The sequence below is a fragment of the Anarhichas minor genome, unplaced genomic scaffold, assembly GCF_050575085.1.
Source record: "Anarhichas minor isolate MPS153535 unplaced genomic scaffold, ASM5057508v1 ptg000002l, whole genome shotgun sequence".
Classification (NCBI taxonomy): domain Eukaryota; kingdom Metazoa; phylum Chordata; class Actinopteri; order Perciformes; family Anarhichadidae; genus Anarhichas; species Anarhichas minor.
In genome coordinates, this window is record NW_027466448.1 from 10,001 (window position 1) to 25,419 (window position 15,419).

Below are 15,419 nucleotides of genomic sequence, written 5' to 3' on the forward strand. Positions count from 1 at the left end.
TGAGTAGATGAGTAGATTAATAGATTAACAGAAGAGCACATTGATTCCCAACCTTTAAACAAAGCAACTTGTGAACCTCCGTCACTGGCTTCACACCAGTGGTGACCAGTTACACCAAACACTCATACTCTGTTTGAATTATTTTAGAATACAATATGTGACAAGGAGAACAGCAAAGATCAGATCAGAGGTGAGTTTGATCAAATTAAAATCATTTTCTGAAACAGATATCTTTATCTTTTCTGCTTCTCCATCTTTTGATCTTGTTATTCTACATTGTGGGTCCCGAACCCCAGTTTGGGACCCGATGGAGAACTAGATTAATGTATTAGTGTGTGGATAGAAAATGAACAGCTGATTAAAGGTTTAGGTCATTTAGGAGCAAAACACCCGAATACTTTCTGCCCACAGGCGTTAAACAGTGAGGAAGTGTTTTATTGTTGTAATACTCGTGTTGGCCACTAGAGGTTGAAGTGCACCTCTGGGTTCTAAATAAGAGGAAAATAATTCTTGCAGGTGATTTTTAATTTACATAAATAACACAAACAATATATGTACCTTTAGTTTAGAATGAATACATTAAACCTCACCTGGAAGAAAACATGGTTGCTTTTGTTTATCTTTAGAACATGGAGGTGGTGCACCTCAGCCTCTAGTGGCCAACATGAGCATTACAACAAACAAACCCTTTTAAAATAAAAAGGATCCTAGAACCTTTGTCTCCCAGCTGATCTTAAACAAACAGGAGAGAAAACAGTTAATATCAGATTTAGAAATTAGATTTGTTTTCACTTCCTCTCAGGGCTTCCGTACTTCAGGATTAATCAACAAAACACTGATGAATTATCATTAGTTGCCATAAAATCGAGCCTGCACTGATCAATAACTTTTAACCGTAATACCTCACTTTCCTTAAATAGAACAGTTTTTGTTCGCAGTATGTCATGAAGATATTCGTACCGTGGAGTCTCGTCGCTCCTCTAGAGGACTGTCTTTAGGTGTCAGGGTGACAGCCAGATCCAGAGAGCCCAGGTCCTGATCCAGGTGCTGAGGGTCCTTCAGCTCCAGAGTTACAGGTATCGTCCTGCAGCACACGTCGGGGGGGGGGGGGGGGGGGGGGGCAGGTGAGAATACTGCATGAAAAACATGATCTTTCGATTTTAATGGAACCGATTTTTCATCACGCAAAGCCTCAGAAGTCGATCTCAACTGAGAGATTAATCTCCACCGTCTGAGACCAGAAGTACAAACATGGAAGCTGGTTTTCTCATGTTGTTGTGCCTCTTTTGTTGTTTGGTCGTCATCCTTCTTGTTTTTTCCAACCAGTGAACAGGAAGTGACCATATCTGGACTGAGGAGGAGTGATGTATATGTCTCTGGTGTCGACCTGTCAATCACCGTGTAGCCCCGCCCTAAAGCATCCCCTGCTTTATGGTCTGTTTGACTCTAAATGGACCATAATGTACTAAATGAACATCATGCTGTATTGAAGAAGACTTGAAACTAGAGATTGAGACCATAAACTCATGTTTACAATGTTTACTGAGGTAATAAATCAAGAGAGAAGTAGAGTCATTTTCTCATAGACTTCTATACAACCAGAGGAGTCGCCCCCTGGTGGACACTAGAGAGAATGCAGCTTTAACACGTGAAGCATTGACTTCACGTCTCCTGGTCTGTATACAAGAGAACGTGTGACGGTTAGAAAACCAGAACAACTGAGAGTTCATGAAAAGATCAACAAGAGGAGTCGTTTTCTTGTTTTCTTGTAATGAGAGACAACGATCGATATCCAGAGACGGTGACTGATGAAGAGGCTCAGTGATGAAGAGGCTCAGTGATGAAGAGGCTCAGTGATCAATGCTCTGGTGATCACAGCTTCACTGACTCTGGTAGAGCTGAAGCCACTTCACCTCTGATCCAGGACCAGCTGGTGATTACAAATAAATGAATAACAGACAAAATGTGCAGAAACAACAGAAATAATAACCGAATGGAGATAAGTAGAATAATTATTCTAGTCTCTCTCTCTCTCTCTCTCTCTCTCTCTCTCTCTCTCTCTCTCTCTCTCTCTCACCACACTTAGGGCAGTTTCCCTCGCTGTGACTTGAACACGCTGCAGCAGGTTTCTCTCTAAAGGCTCAGAGAGACTCTCAGGTAGTCGTTCTTAATTTGACACCTTAACGAGATCTTCTGAAGGGTTTTATGTTCAGTGTTTCTCTGGATCAATATGTTAGAACCACTTAAAGCTGACAGTCTACTGATGATAAACTACTCGAAACCTTCACCTCAGATTTACAAAACGGTTTTCTTGATTTTAAACATTAATATCTCCACATGCTCTGAACAGACTTTACCAAACAAACTGCGTTTAAAACACACAACAACCACATCAATGTTGCTATTTTTAATATCCAAATATGGCTTATTGTATGATTGTGTTGTGGCTGGAGTATGAAGAGCAGGTAAATCTGATGCACAGGTGCAGTGATGGAGCTGAGGAGAGTTGAGTTCACAGAGGTGAAGGGGAGGCGGACTCACCTCTGCTGCTCCAGAGACTCCAGGTGAAGGTACGCTGAACCCATGAAGTCGTCCTGGAGGCCGAAGTCGTAGTCAAACACCTGCAGAGCAGCAACACAACCAATCTCTGCTGACTCTTGAGTTCATTCATTTATAATTCATATGGAAAAGCTTGAGTGTGTGTGTGTGTGTGTGTGTTTACCTTCACATACAGAGGTTCACTCAGACAGTCCATGATCAGAGTGGTCTTCTCGTCCCACACCGGGTTGAGGTTTTTGTGGATGGTTTTGCTTCTGAACACTTCTTTACCAGCCAGCTTGAACTTCACGTACGGATCGCTGCTGCCTGAAAACAAGACGAGTCAAAGTTGTGACGGATGAAGACACAAAGCAGCAAGAAGAAGAGATGTTCTAACTGCACCTCTTCTGTCTCTGACGGCCAGATTGCGTCCTCTCTTCAGCTCGACCTCCAGCTTGTACATCCCCGAGGAGCTGGAGGCGGCTCGGCCGGTCGCGACCCCCGAGGAGCCCGGGGCCCCGATTCCCTGTCAGGAAAAACAGAATGAATCAAAATGCATTTCATCACAAACTGCACAATCTGCACGGAACAAGCCTCACAGGTAAACTCACCGACATCTTTGAGAGGAGTAATAAAGGAAAGCTGCTGATGTGAAGCCTTCACTTCCTCTCTCGTGCCTGCACACACCGCCAACACAAGTGTTGAGCTCAGTGACTCGTCCCAGGGGCGACCGCTAACAGGAAGCTACACCAGACAGTGCTTCCTCCCATCTGATCACAGTGCTGCTGTTTTTTTTCATTCCTGTATAACTCGCACTTTCACTGCTGCAGAAGCTCAACACACACAACAGACATCAACGCTGCTTCATGACTCCACATGATGCAAAAGAGTTTCTAAACGTTTCTGTCGTCTTGCAACAGCTCGATAACATCGTCAGAGCGCAGATACGATCAAAACAACTGAAAGAGAGCAAATGATTCCTGGAGAAAGTCCAGCACTCAGAACCGTCATTTCTGACGTCGTGTTATTTGTAATGATGATAAAACTGTTGCAGGTTTTAAATCATTCGATCAGTTCGGACGACTCGAGGCTGCAGGCGGAGCGCTTCATTGGTTGTTTTCTTGTTTGGTGTCGACACACAAATATAAATATATATATATAAAATAAAAACAAACTTCTGAGAAACATGACACATCAATAATGTTAAATAAAAAGTCTGGATTATTGGATCAGATTCAATTGCTGTAATTATTAAACTTTAAGATTAAAGTTGATGAAATGTTTGAGTGCTCCTTTAATACGCTCGTATGTAAGCAACAGATTCATATGAAACATTAATATCTCCAAACATCACTGCAAACGTGAGAGGACGACTCTGCTGGGATGCTGCATCCTGCCAACACACACGTATCCACTTACACAGATCAATACTTCCATATCAATAATTACATAACACATGAACACTTATACCACTGTGGGGTTTGAGGAGAGGCCTCAGCTCACCGTCCAGAGACTACTTCTTAAATACGTCTGAAGACGTCCACCACAGGAGGTCATGAACGCTTCATTTTCACACGATTTCAATACTTTAATTAATAATTACTGAGTTCTAGAGTGTATTTTAAGAAATCAAAGAATGCTGCACCATATCGGTCACTACACTTTACACACAGCGTTTTACCCACGAGACAACCTCTGCAGAGTGAAGTCAAAGCTTCATGTGTTAAAGCTGCATTCTCTCTAGTGTCCACCAGGGGGCGACTCCTCTGGTTGTATAGAAGTCTATGAGAAAATGACTCTACTTCTCTCTTGATTTATTACCTCAGTAAACATTGTAAACATGAGTTTATGGTCTCAATCTCTAGTTTCAAGTCTTCTTCAATACAGCATGATGTTCATTTAGTACATTATGGTCCATTTAGAGTCAAACAGACCATAAAGCAGGGGATGCTTTAGGGCGGGGCTACACAGTGATTGACAGGTCTCTACCAGAGACGTATATTGTGTATTAATGTGAAAAGTAACTAAAGCTTTCAGATAAATAAAGATTTCCGTCTGAGAAGCTGAAAGTGAGACCAAATCAATTCTGACAGATCTTCTTTTAGTTACTAGTTACTTCCTGTCCAGGTAAAACCACCAACCTCCACATCAATCACTACTTTTAATTTAAGTACATTTTTGCTGATTCATACTTTTACTTCAGTAAGGTTTTGAATGCAGGACTTACATAGTTGAATACTTCCACAGTGTTGTATTAATACCTCGTACTTACTACTGAATACTACTAAACACTTCATCAGCATCATACCAGCGTCTGCTTCCTGTTGCACACATTATGAAACACAAACTGTTTCCTGAAGCGGAAAACGTTTAAAGTGTGCCAAGTTGTTCTGCTCTGACATTTTGCAATCTGCGGAAATTCCACTGAACAGAAAGATATTAATTTAAAATAACAATGAAATGGAATAAAAGTACAAAAAATAATGAATTAATACGATAACAGTAAAAAATTAATTACATTTTTACAACTTAAATAAAATAAATGACGTGAATAAAATAATGACATGTCTATAAACTGCTCTGAATCAAAGGCCTGAACAACTAAGCGAGGGCCTGAAGGGAAACAGCGGTCGGTGCTGTGAGCATGAAGTCTCTGAGTACTCGTAGTAACCAGAGTAACTAGCTGCTCCAGAGGATCAACAGCCTGTCAGCAAGCAGAGCGCCAACCTGAGAATAGCAGCAGCTCACACACAATCCCATCAGCTGCACTTATTTTAGGACATGTGTGCACACACACACACATGCACACACGCACACACACGCACGCACACACAGACACACACACACACACACATCTGCAGCGTCAGGATTATTTTTAAGTATCGATGAATCTGCAAATAAGATTAACTGTTGCCTCTGCCCATGAGCAAGACACTAACCCAACTTCCAGGGCAGAGTATCTTAGTGTCGCTCATCATCGTAACTCTCTCTGTTATGGGTCAAAACACCTACATTTCCCACAATGCAACTAACTCAATTGCACCCTCACTGCCTGGTAAACACCCGTCTGTCCAAACTAACGAGGTAATCCTACATCCATTGTACCGAGTCATCAAGTGACGTGACATCAGCGTTCTGTATTTTAGGGCTGCAACTAACATGTATTTGAGTTATTGATTCATATACTCATCAAGTATTTGATCATTGGTCGTTAAAAAAATGTCCTCAAATGTATTTGTTCTTTGCGACCTACAGTTCAAGAAACCCAAATATCTCATTGAATAGAATATATGACAGAGAAAAGGAGCAAATATTTGACAATTTTACTTAAGAAAAAGAAAAGATTTTTTTTTTTGATCGACTTATAAATGAATCAACTAATCTTTGCAGCTCTACTTTATTTATTTATGAGCAGAAGACGGATCTTTGTGTTTAAAAGAAGAAGTGAGAAACCAGCGTCCGTCACTACAGACGAGTGAAGACGAACGAGGGAGGCTGGAGGCAAAGTCGATAAAACCACTAAGGAGAGCCGGTCGTCCGTCTTCTTCACGTCCTCCGTGACACGACGGCAGAACCTCGATGGGCCATTAACATACTGGAGCCAATACAGACCCTCGAGGGCCCATTAACATCAATACTGGAGCCAATACAGAACCTCGAGGGCCCATTAACATACTGGAGCCAATACAGACCCTCGAGGGTCCATTAACATACTGGAGCCAATACAGAACCTCGAGGGCCCATTAACATCAATACTGGAGCCAATACAGAACCTCGAGGGCCCATTAACATCAATACTGGAGCCAATACAGAACCTCGAGGGCCCATTAACATACTGGAGCCAATACAGAACCTCGAGGGCCCATTAACATACTGGAGCCAATACAGAACCTCGAGGGCCCATTAACATACTTGAGCCAATACAGACCCTCGAGGGCCCATTAACATACTGGAGCCAATACAGACCCTCGAGGGTCCATTAACATCAATACTGGAGCCAATACAGAACCTCGAGGGCCCATTAACATCAATACTGGAGCCAATACAGAACCTTGAGGGTCCATTAACATACTGGAGCCAATACAGAACCTTGAGGGACCATTAACATCAATACTGGAGCCAATACAGAACCTCGAGGGACCATTAACATACTGGAGCCAATACAGACCCTCGAGGGTCCATTAACATCAATACTGGAGCCAATACAGAACCTCGAGGGCCCATTAACATCAATACTGGAGCCAATACAGAACCTTGAGGGTCCATTAACATACTGGAGCCAATACAGAACCTTGAGGGACCATTAACATCAATACTGGAGCCAATACAGAACCTCGAGGGCCCATTAACATCAATACTGGAGCCAATACAGACCCTCGAGGGTCCATTAACATACTTGAGCCAATACAGACCCTCGAGGGCCCATTAACATACTGGAGCCAATACAGACCCTCGAGGGCCCATTAACATCAATACTGGAGCCAATACAGAACCTCGAGGGCCCATTAACATCAATACTGGAGCCAATACAGAACCTTGAGGGTCCATTAACATACTGGAGCCAATACAGAACCTTGAGGGACCATTAACATACTGGAGCCAATACAGACCCTCGAGGGCCCATTAACATACTGGAGCCAATACAGACCCTCGAGGGTCCATTAACATCAATACTGGAGCCAATACAGAACCTCGAGGGCCCATTAACATCAATACTGGAGCCAATACAGAACCTCGAGGGCCCATTAACATCAATACTGGAGCCAATACAGAACCTTGAGGGTCCATTAACATACTTGAGCCAATACAGACCCTCGAGGGCCCATTAACATACTGGAGCCAATACAGACCCTCGAGGGCCCATTAACATCAATACTGGAGCCAATACAGAACCTCGAGGGCCCATTAACATCAATACTGGAGCCAATACAGAACCTTGAGGGTCCATTAACATACTGGAGCCAATACAGAACCTTGAGGGACCATTAACATACTGGAGCCAATACAGACCCTCGAGGGCCCATTAACATACTGGAGCCAATACAGACCCTCGAGGGTCCATTAACATCAATACTGGAGCCAATACAGAACCTCGAGGGCCCATTAACATCAATACTGGAGCCAATACAGAACCTTGAGGGTCCATTAACATACTGGAGCCAATACAGAACCTTAAGGATCCATTAACATACTGGAGCCAATACAGAACCTCGAGGGGCCATTAACATACTGGAGCCAAAACAGACCCTCGAGGGACCATTAACATACTGGAGCCAATACAGACCCTCGAGGGCCCATTAACATCAATACTGTGAATGCAGCTTCACACTCTTTGAGAGGAACTCGATGTCTTCACAGCGTCTGGAAGCACTTTTACTTTCCTGGAGTATTTCCACTGTGTCATGTGACCGCTGTAGTTACTTATTATTTAACCTCTAAAACATGTAATAAGCTTATAAAACACAACATACTGAAGATTTAACATCTAAACTTCTACCGTGGGTTCATTTAAATACCTGGTGTAGTCCGAGGTAGGGACGAGTGTCTTTAGGATGCTATTGATACTAGTACTGCTATCGATACTCTTATCGGTTCTTTTTGATTAATTTTTGACAAAAAAAGACAATTAATGAAGAAAAGAATGCACATTTCTTTATTATTCTTGTAAACAAATAGTCTTTCTTGAGCAGCAACACAAGAAGTTAAAAATCTGTGAAACACATTCTCATCTAATCAATGATGTCGCTGATGATCTGGACTAAACTAACTCTGTGTAGTATTTAAAGTTGCTCCACCTGGAGCGGCTACAACAGAAACACGCATTGTACTGCATGATGAGTACTTTTACTGCCGATACTTTCAGTACAGATACATGCTGATACACAAGCTCATACTTTAAACCTTGTAAATACTCTGTTACAAGTAAAAGTCTAGCATTCAAAACTCTATTGACATAAAGAAAGTACCAGTAATAAAAGTACAACTACTCTTTATGCCAAGTGGCCCGAATCACAATAATATTATAATTATTGATGCATTAATGTTCATTACTTGATGAGACGGAGCTCATTTTAATGAATTTAATGCTGATAGCTGGTGAATTTTTCCCTAATCTTTATATTATCGTATTCTAAAATAATTCCTCATAATTTATTTATTAAATTATTATATTTTATATTATTGATCTGAATATGCAAAGTAACTAAAGTTACCGTATTGCTGAGATACTGAGATGTAGTGGAGTAGAAGTAAAAGTATCAGAAAATGAGAATATAAGTACAATTCTCAGAATAGAAAAGTACTTGAATGTATTTGGGTACTTTCCACGTAGTAATCTTTGTGCAAACTTTCAGTACAAATCTCAACAAAAAAAAGTCTAAAAACTTGAACTTTAAGAGCAATAAGTTACATTTCGGCGGACGTGGGTTGGATGTAATAAATACTTCAGACCTCATCATCCAGATCTAATCAGCGCGATGATGCTCACCGACAGCAGACGACCACATGTGGCAGCGAGGGAGAAGGACTCATCCCAAGAGGCAGCGCGAAGGAGCCCTCGACTCACTAGACGGGACTCGCCCACCGGGGATCCTCTTAGAAACAGATCCAGGGTCGGGGAGGGCGAACGGGGGAGGTGGGGGGGTAGGATAGAGGATACAGAGGAGGCAAAGAGGGGAGCAAAGAGGGGGAGAGATGTGGGAGAGAAAACGGAGGGTACTTCCAAGGCGATTCCAGGTTGCCAAGAAAAACTTCCGAGAAGCAGCGAGAAGGTTCACCACAGGCGGTGTTACAGCTGAATGAGAGGAGGGAGGAAGAGGAGGGAGGAAGAGGAGGGAGCATGCTGGTTGGCTCGGCTATAATCCTTCTCCAGTGGAGTAAGCCTGACTGACAGAAGTCTGCTGAGGTCTCAGACACATTTAAGGTCAATCTAGAGTCCTAAAACACAGAGATTACAGTTTGAACCTCTGTGTTTCTGTACTTTTACTGGAATAGTTTGAACATTCTAACTGAAGATGTGGCTCAAAGTGAAACAAAAACAAAACTTTTCAGCCATATTTCAATGACAGTTCAATGACAGTCTGGCCATATTCTAGTCCTTTTAGGTCCTACTCTACCCAGACCTGATCTGGTCTGATTCTTGTGTGATCTGGTCCTATCCTACTTCTATTTGGTCTGGTTCTACTCTAATCCGGTCCAATTCTACCCAGATCTGGTCTGGTTTCACTCAGATCTGGTCTGGTTTTAGACAGATCTGGTCTGGTTTTACTCAGATCTGGTATGGTTTCACTCAGATCTGGTCTGGTTTTACTCAGATCTGGTCTGGTTTTACACAGATCTGGTCTGGTTTCACTCAGATCTGGTCTGGTTTTACTCAGATCTGGTCCGGTTTTACTCAGATCTGGTCTGGTTTTAGACAGATCTGGTCTGGTTTTACTCAGATCTGGTCTGGTTTTACTCAGATCTGGTCTGGTTTTAGACAGATCTGGTCTGGTTTTACTCAGATCTGGTCTGGTTTTACACAGATCTGGTCTGGTTTCACTCAGATCTGGTCTGGTTTTACTCAGATCTGGTCCGGTTTTACTCAGATCTGGTCCGGTTTTACTCAGATCTGGTCCGGTTTTACTCAGATCTGGTCTGGTTTTAGACAGATCTGGTCTGGTTTTAGACAGATCTGGTCTGGTTTTACTCAGATCTAGTCTGGTTTTACTCAGATCTAGTCTGGTTTTACTCAGATCTGGTCTGGTTTTAGACAGATCTGGTCTGGTTTTACTCAGATCTAGTCTGGTTTTACTCAGATCTGGTCTGTTCTGCTCAAACAGCTTGTTGTTCTTATTCTTCAGGTATTTCATTGCCGTTCAGATGGATGTGTTGCTACAGGACTTTGCTGCAACAAAGACCAGCAACTGGTTTTTCAAAATGGTTGCCAATGGAAACCTGGCAACCCTCACCGTGGAGACGGCGTCCACGGCTACCTGCTGTGTTCATCACTCAGCCGCTCGGCTGATGTTCTGATGTTCCTGCAGCGTGACGTGTGATATGTGCCCACATGCAGGTCACGACATGAAGAGGAACAACAATAGTCTCCATAAGAAATGTATTTCACCTCTCGTCTACAAACGTCCTCCAACAAACACGAGTACACACAGAAGTACAGTGTTTGTACGGCTCACTGAGCTGCTGACACAATCCATCTGCTGGTAAAACATTAAATCTTTATCTCACGATCTCCCTCCGGACATGAGGGCTCCTCGGCTCCTCGATGCTACATCTCTCTTCATCATGTGCTCGTCCTCATAACGAACCTCCACAACTGAAGGAACTCAGACATCTGCACTGTGCTGTACTGAAGAGATTACAGTTGATGTTTAAGAGCAGATGTGAAGCCTTCTTCTCCTGCTTCACATCTACACTCCTCTGATTCATTCTCTGCTTTATTTGAGAAGGTGTCAGAGATCAAGTTAAAGACACTTCTGGTTCTGGTTCTGTGTGAGCTGGCTCCGGGCGCTACGGATCATAAATCTCACGGATCAGAACGAATTTAAAAAGAAGGGAGCAAACGTAACGTTTACAGATGATGCACGATCACGCCTTTTTTTGCCGCTTCTTTTTCGTGCATAAAAATACAAAATTCAAACGAATGAACGACAGTTTATATTTTAAATGCAGCGTTTCTGCTGGTTTTAAGTGTAACATTCAGGACTATCTAGCATCATCTTCTAGAGGCTCTTATTAGTTCATCTGTCTTTGTTCTCCAGGTTTTGTTCCTGTCGTGTCTCTTGTTGATGATGGAAGTCTGTTTCCTGTTCATCTTGCAGCTCCCCTCCTCAGCGATGTGTTCCGCCTGTGTGACCTGCTGACCAGGTGTGTCTACCGGCCTGTCGGACAGAATTAGTTGTTGTGTTTGTTTTGGGAGTCGCCTGTTTTGCATCCTGTGTAAGTTTATCACCATCATCTCCAGCAGGAGAACCACGTGTGAGTGAGTGTGCACCTCTGTGTCTGTCCGCGGCTCATCTCTAATTCTGCAGCAGCAAACTGCATCATATTGTGTGTGTCCAGATGTTGATGCTCAAGAACCTCTGGTGGTGTATCCATCTAACCGCTGACAGGACTACTGCAGTCACACTCCCTCATCTCTGGCACTGCCATCACATACTCTCATTGTTTTTATAATTCTGATACTTTTGTAATGTATTTATCTATTTTCTAGTATTGTGTTGTATTGTGTTGTACAGTGTTGTACAGTGTAGTACAGTGTAGTACTTTAGTGTTTGCTGTAGGATTGCACTGATAATATTCGGCCACTAAAACTGTAATAAGCTGCCCAGAGACTACCGATGACAGTTAGCTCTCCAGCTAACGCTGACACGTTTACATTGAGGGGGAAACTGAAATGTTTGAGTGTTCGGATCGGACCTTTTGGCAGGCAGAACTTCCTCACAACAGGAACAGAAAACCAATAACATTAAAAGCTGGTTCTGGTCCAGTGAGCCATAAAGCTGTCAAATCTAACGATTGCTCATATTTCTGTTTCTGACGTATCGAAGTTCTTACATCCGTGTTCCTGCAGCTGACTCATCATCCACAATTATTTTTAAGTATTTCCAGCTAATCCATTTACTGCCTTTGCTCTGTGAGTCATGAAACACAACTCAAATACCTTCTGTCTCCTGTGTGAACATGAGAACACACATCTCAGTTATTACGAAATAAAATACATCTTCCTGCAGCACCTACTGTGTATTTTTAGTTCACGTAAGTTGAAGTGAGCGTAACCTTTGTCAGTGAAGTCGTTTGTTGAGTAGCTTTTATGGTTCCAGCTTCTCACTCTTCAGGTTTTGCTTCTTTGTTTTATATCAATTTGAATTCTTCACTTTTGAGCTTCAGGAAACTGTGATCGGATTTTTCACTAATTCTCCGGGATTAATAGAGAAAATAATCAATAATAGAGATTTATTGATAATAAAAACAGTTCATCCACTAGTTATGTGGCATTGCATTATATATACTTTATTTTTTATTTGTTTGTGTGTGTGATAAAGTGAAACATGTTTTTATTTTATTTGTGTGTTTTAATGAAATGTGCACATTCCCTAGTGATATAGTGATACTAGTGATATAGTGATATAGTGATACTAGTGATACAGTGATATAGTGATACTAGTGATATAGTGATATAGTGATACTAGTGATATAGTGATACTAGTGATATAGTGATATAGTGATACTAGTGGTATAGTGATACTAGTGGTATAGTGATACTAGTGATACTAGTGATACTAGTGATATTAGTGATATAGTGATATAGTGATACTAGTGATATAGTGATATAGTGATACTAGTGATACAGTGATATAGTGATACTAGTGATATAGTGATATAGTGATACTAGTGATATAGTGATACTAGTGATATAGTGATATAGTGATACTAGTGGTATAGTGATACTAGTGGTATAGTGATACTAGTGATACTAGTGATACTAGTGATATTAGTGATATAGTGATATAGTGATACTAGTGGTATAGTGATACTAGTGATACCAGTGATATTAGTGATACTAGTGATACTAGTTATATAGTGATATAGTGATACTAGTGATATAGTGATACTAGTGATATAGTGATACTAGTGATACTAGTGATACTAGTGGTATAGTGATATAGTGATACTAGTTATATAGTGATATAGTGATACTAGTGATATAGTGATACTAGTGATATAGTGATACTAGTGATACTAGTGATATAGTGATACTAGTGATATAGTGATACTAGTGATATAGTGATATAGTGATACTAGTGATCTATATATTTAGTTTATCATTTCCTGCTATGAGGCACGAGACTTGCTTCCTCACATCCACTAACCAGAGATTAGATATCACTGCAGACTAGAACCACATTAAAAGGCCAAAACCACCAAAACCACCACATTAGACTGGTGAACTCACCGGCTGCTCGTCCCGGCTCTCCATCTGCGTCTCCGCCGCTGCGGCAGCAGCTGTTGCCGCCTCACCGCCGCTTCCTCCTCCGCCGCTGCTGCCGCTGTCGCCGCTCGGTGGCTCGGCCAGGCTCTCCAGGCACGCCGACCCGAGAGAGGAGCTCTTGTGGTGGGACTGCACCAGGTGAGCCACCGTGGACTTCTTCGGGCTGTGCGTCGGCGCTTTGCCGCAGAGCGGAGCGGAGAAGAGCAGGTCCGGCTGCGAGGAGGAGATCACCCGGTCCAGGACGGCGTGTTCCCTCCGTTTCATCTTCTTGAACATCCACCCGCCGCCTCGGTCCTTCTTGTCCTCCGGGTCTCTGGAGCCCAGCTTCGGGCTGAGCAGCGGCTTGGTTCTGGCCTGGAACTGTCTCCACATCGTGGTCTGCTGCTGGGACGACGCGCCGCTCTCGTTCTCGTCCGGGTCGCTCGGCTCCATTTCTGCAGATCCTGCAGACCAATTTAACGCGTTCTGTTTTGAAGCATCACACACAAACAACAACAACAACTACACTATTACACCGACACACACCCGGGAGACTGGTTCCGGTGGTCGGGGTCGTCCATCCCCCTTTTTCCTCAACACCAGGCGGGGAAAGATGAGACCAGGACCCGCCTCCACCTGGTCCGTGTTGGGGAGATTACGGATTACAGCCCACCACACATTCTTTATTTGTGTGTGTGTGTGTGTGTGTGTGTGTGTGTGTGTGTGTGTGTGTGTGTGTGTGTGTGATGTGTCAGTGTTGTGTTTACATCTCATTCTGCTGCCCCCTAGTGGCCCAAAACATAATAATAATGAATGCAACTTTGTCAGTTAATGAAAGTGCACCACCACCTTATGTTCAATTAGAACGAAGCATCTAGCGGCCAGAATGGGTATTACAACAACAAACACTTCAAATGATCCTGAAAAAAGAATAAATAAAATAACTAAATACAGACCTCCATCAGTAAAGAGACCATCAGAGAGAAGATGGTCTGTTTCTATAGAGTTATTCTTAATGCTCGTCATCGGAGCCACCGGGTCGGATTCTGGTGAATCTAGATGAACTCATGCAGGTTCACCAGAACCTCCTTCAGCTCAGACTCCAGCAGAGACCGGTCCACCGCGGACAGACCCAGATCCTCCAGCAGAGACCGGTCCACCGTGGACAGACCCAGATCCGGAGCTCCAGAGGGAGGAGGAGAGCTCTGCTCCTGTAGCAGCAGCGTCTCCTCCTCCTCCTCCTCCTCCTCCTCCTCCTCCAGGAGCAGAGCTTCTCCTCTCTGCTGGAGACCCAGGACGTATTGATGGACCCGCTGGAGGGAAGGGAGGCACGGGAGAACCAGGACCAGGACTCAGAGTGGCAGACTGTCAGACCCTGCTGCAGTAACATGAGAGGTTTTAAAGGGAGTCTGGTGCTCAGAGACACTACCACTTTAGTCCACAGGGGGCGACAGAACCAACACTAAATGACACTTCCTCGTACTTTAGCTGCACTGGATTTGAGAAAAAACCCTCAAGTCCTTTTGACAGTTTTGTAATTAAAAAAATGTTTTATTAGACAAACATTGAACAAATATTAATTAAATAATTATTTTTAAAAATGCACACGTTTACTTATTGATGTAAGACAACAGACACTTTCAGATGAAAACCAAGATTTTATTTTGTGTCACATTGTTTTTGTGGTACACAAACAAAAGTTATTACAAATAGTATTATTGTAATTGTTATTATAGGTCTTATACATCGTTGGGATCTTTCTTTAATAGTATATCTGGAGCTGGAGTCCTAAATACTAAACGGTCTCATCTGAATCACATGTAACAGCTGTGGTGATGCTGATTATTATACGCAAACAAACTAAAAGAGGAATTAGTGTACTGAATGAGGGATTGTTTTTACATGCGTTTCCTTC

The 15,419-nt window shown here is 42.7% G+C and overlaps 1 protein-coding gene across 1 annotated transcript in view; it reads right to left on the minus strand.

Annotated features, from left to right (window-relative positions):
- mctp1b (multiple C2 domains, transmembrane 1b) overlaps positions 1–14,135 on the minus strand; it is a gene marked incomplete at its 3' end in the record, with an annotated part of 24,124 nt that extends 9,989 nt beyond the window's left edge. Inside the window, 5 exon segments of the mRNA XM_076093074.1 lie at positions 961–1,084; positions 2,542–2,621; positions 2,723–2,865; positions 2,941–3,064; positions 13,490–14,135. Coding sequence (XP_075949189.1) covers positions 961–1,084; positions 2,542–2,621; positions 2,723–2,865; positions 2,941–3,064; positions 13,490–13,957 — 939 coding nt within the window.
- Between the last annotated feature and the right edge of the window lie 1,284 nt (positions 14,136–15,419).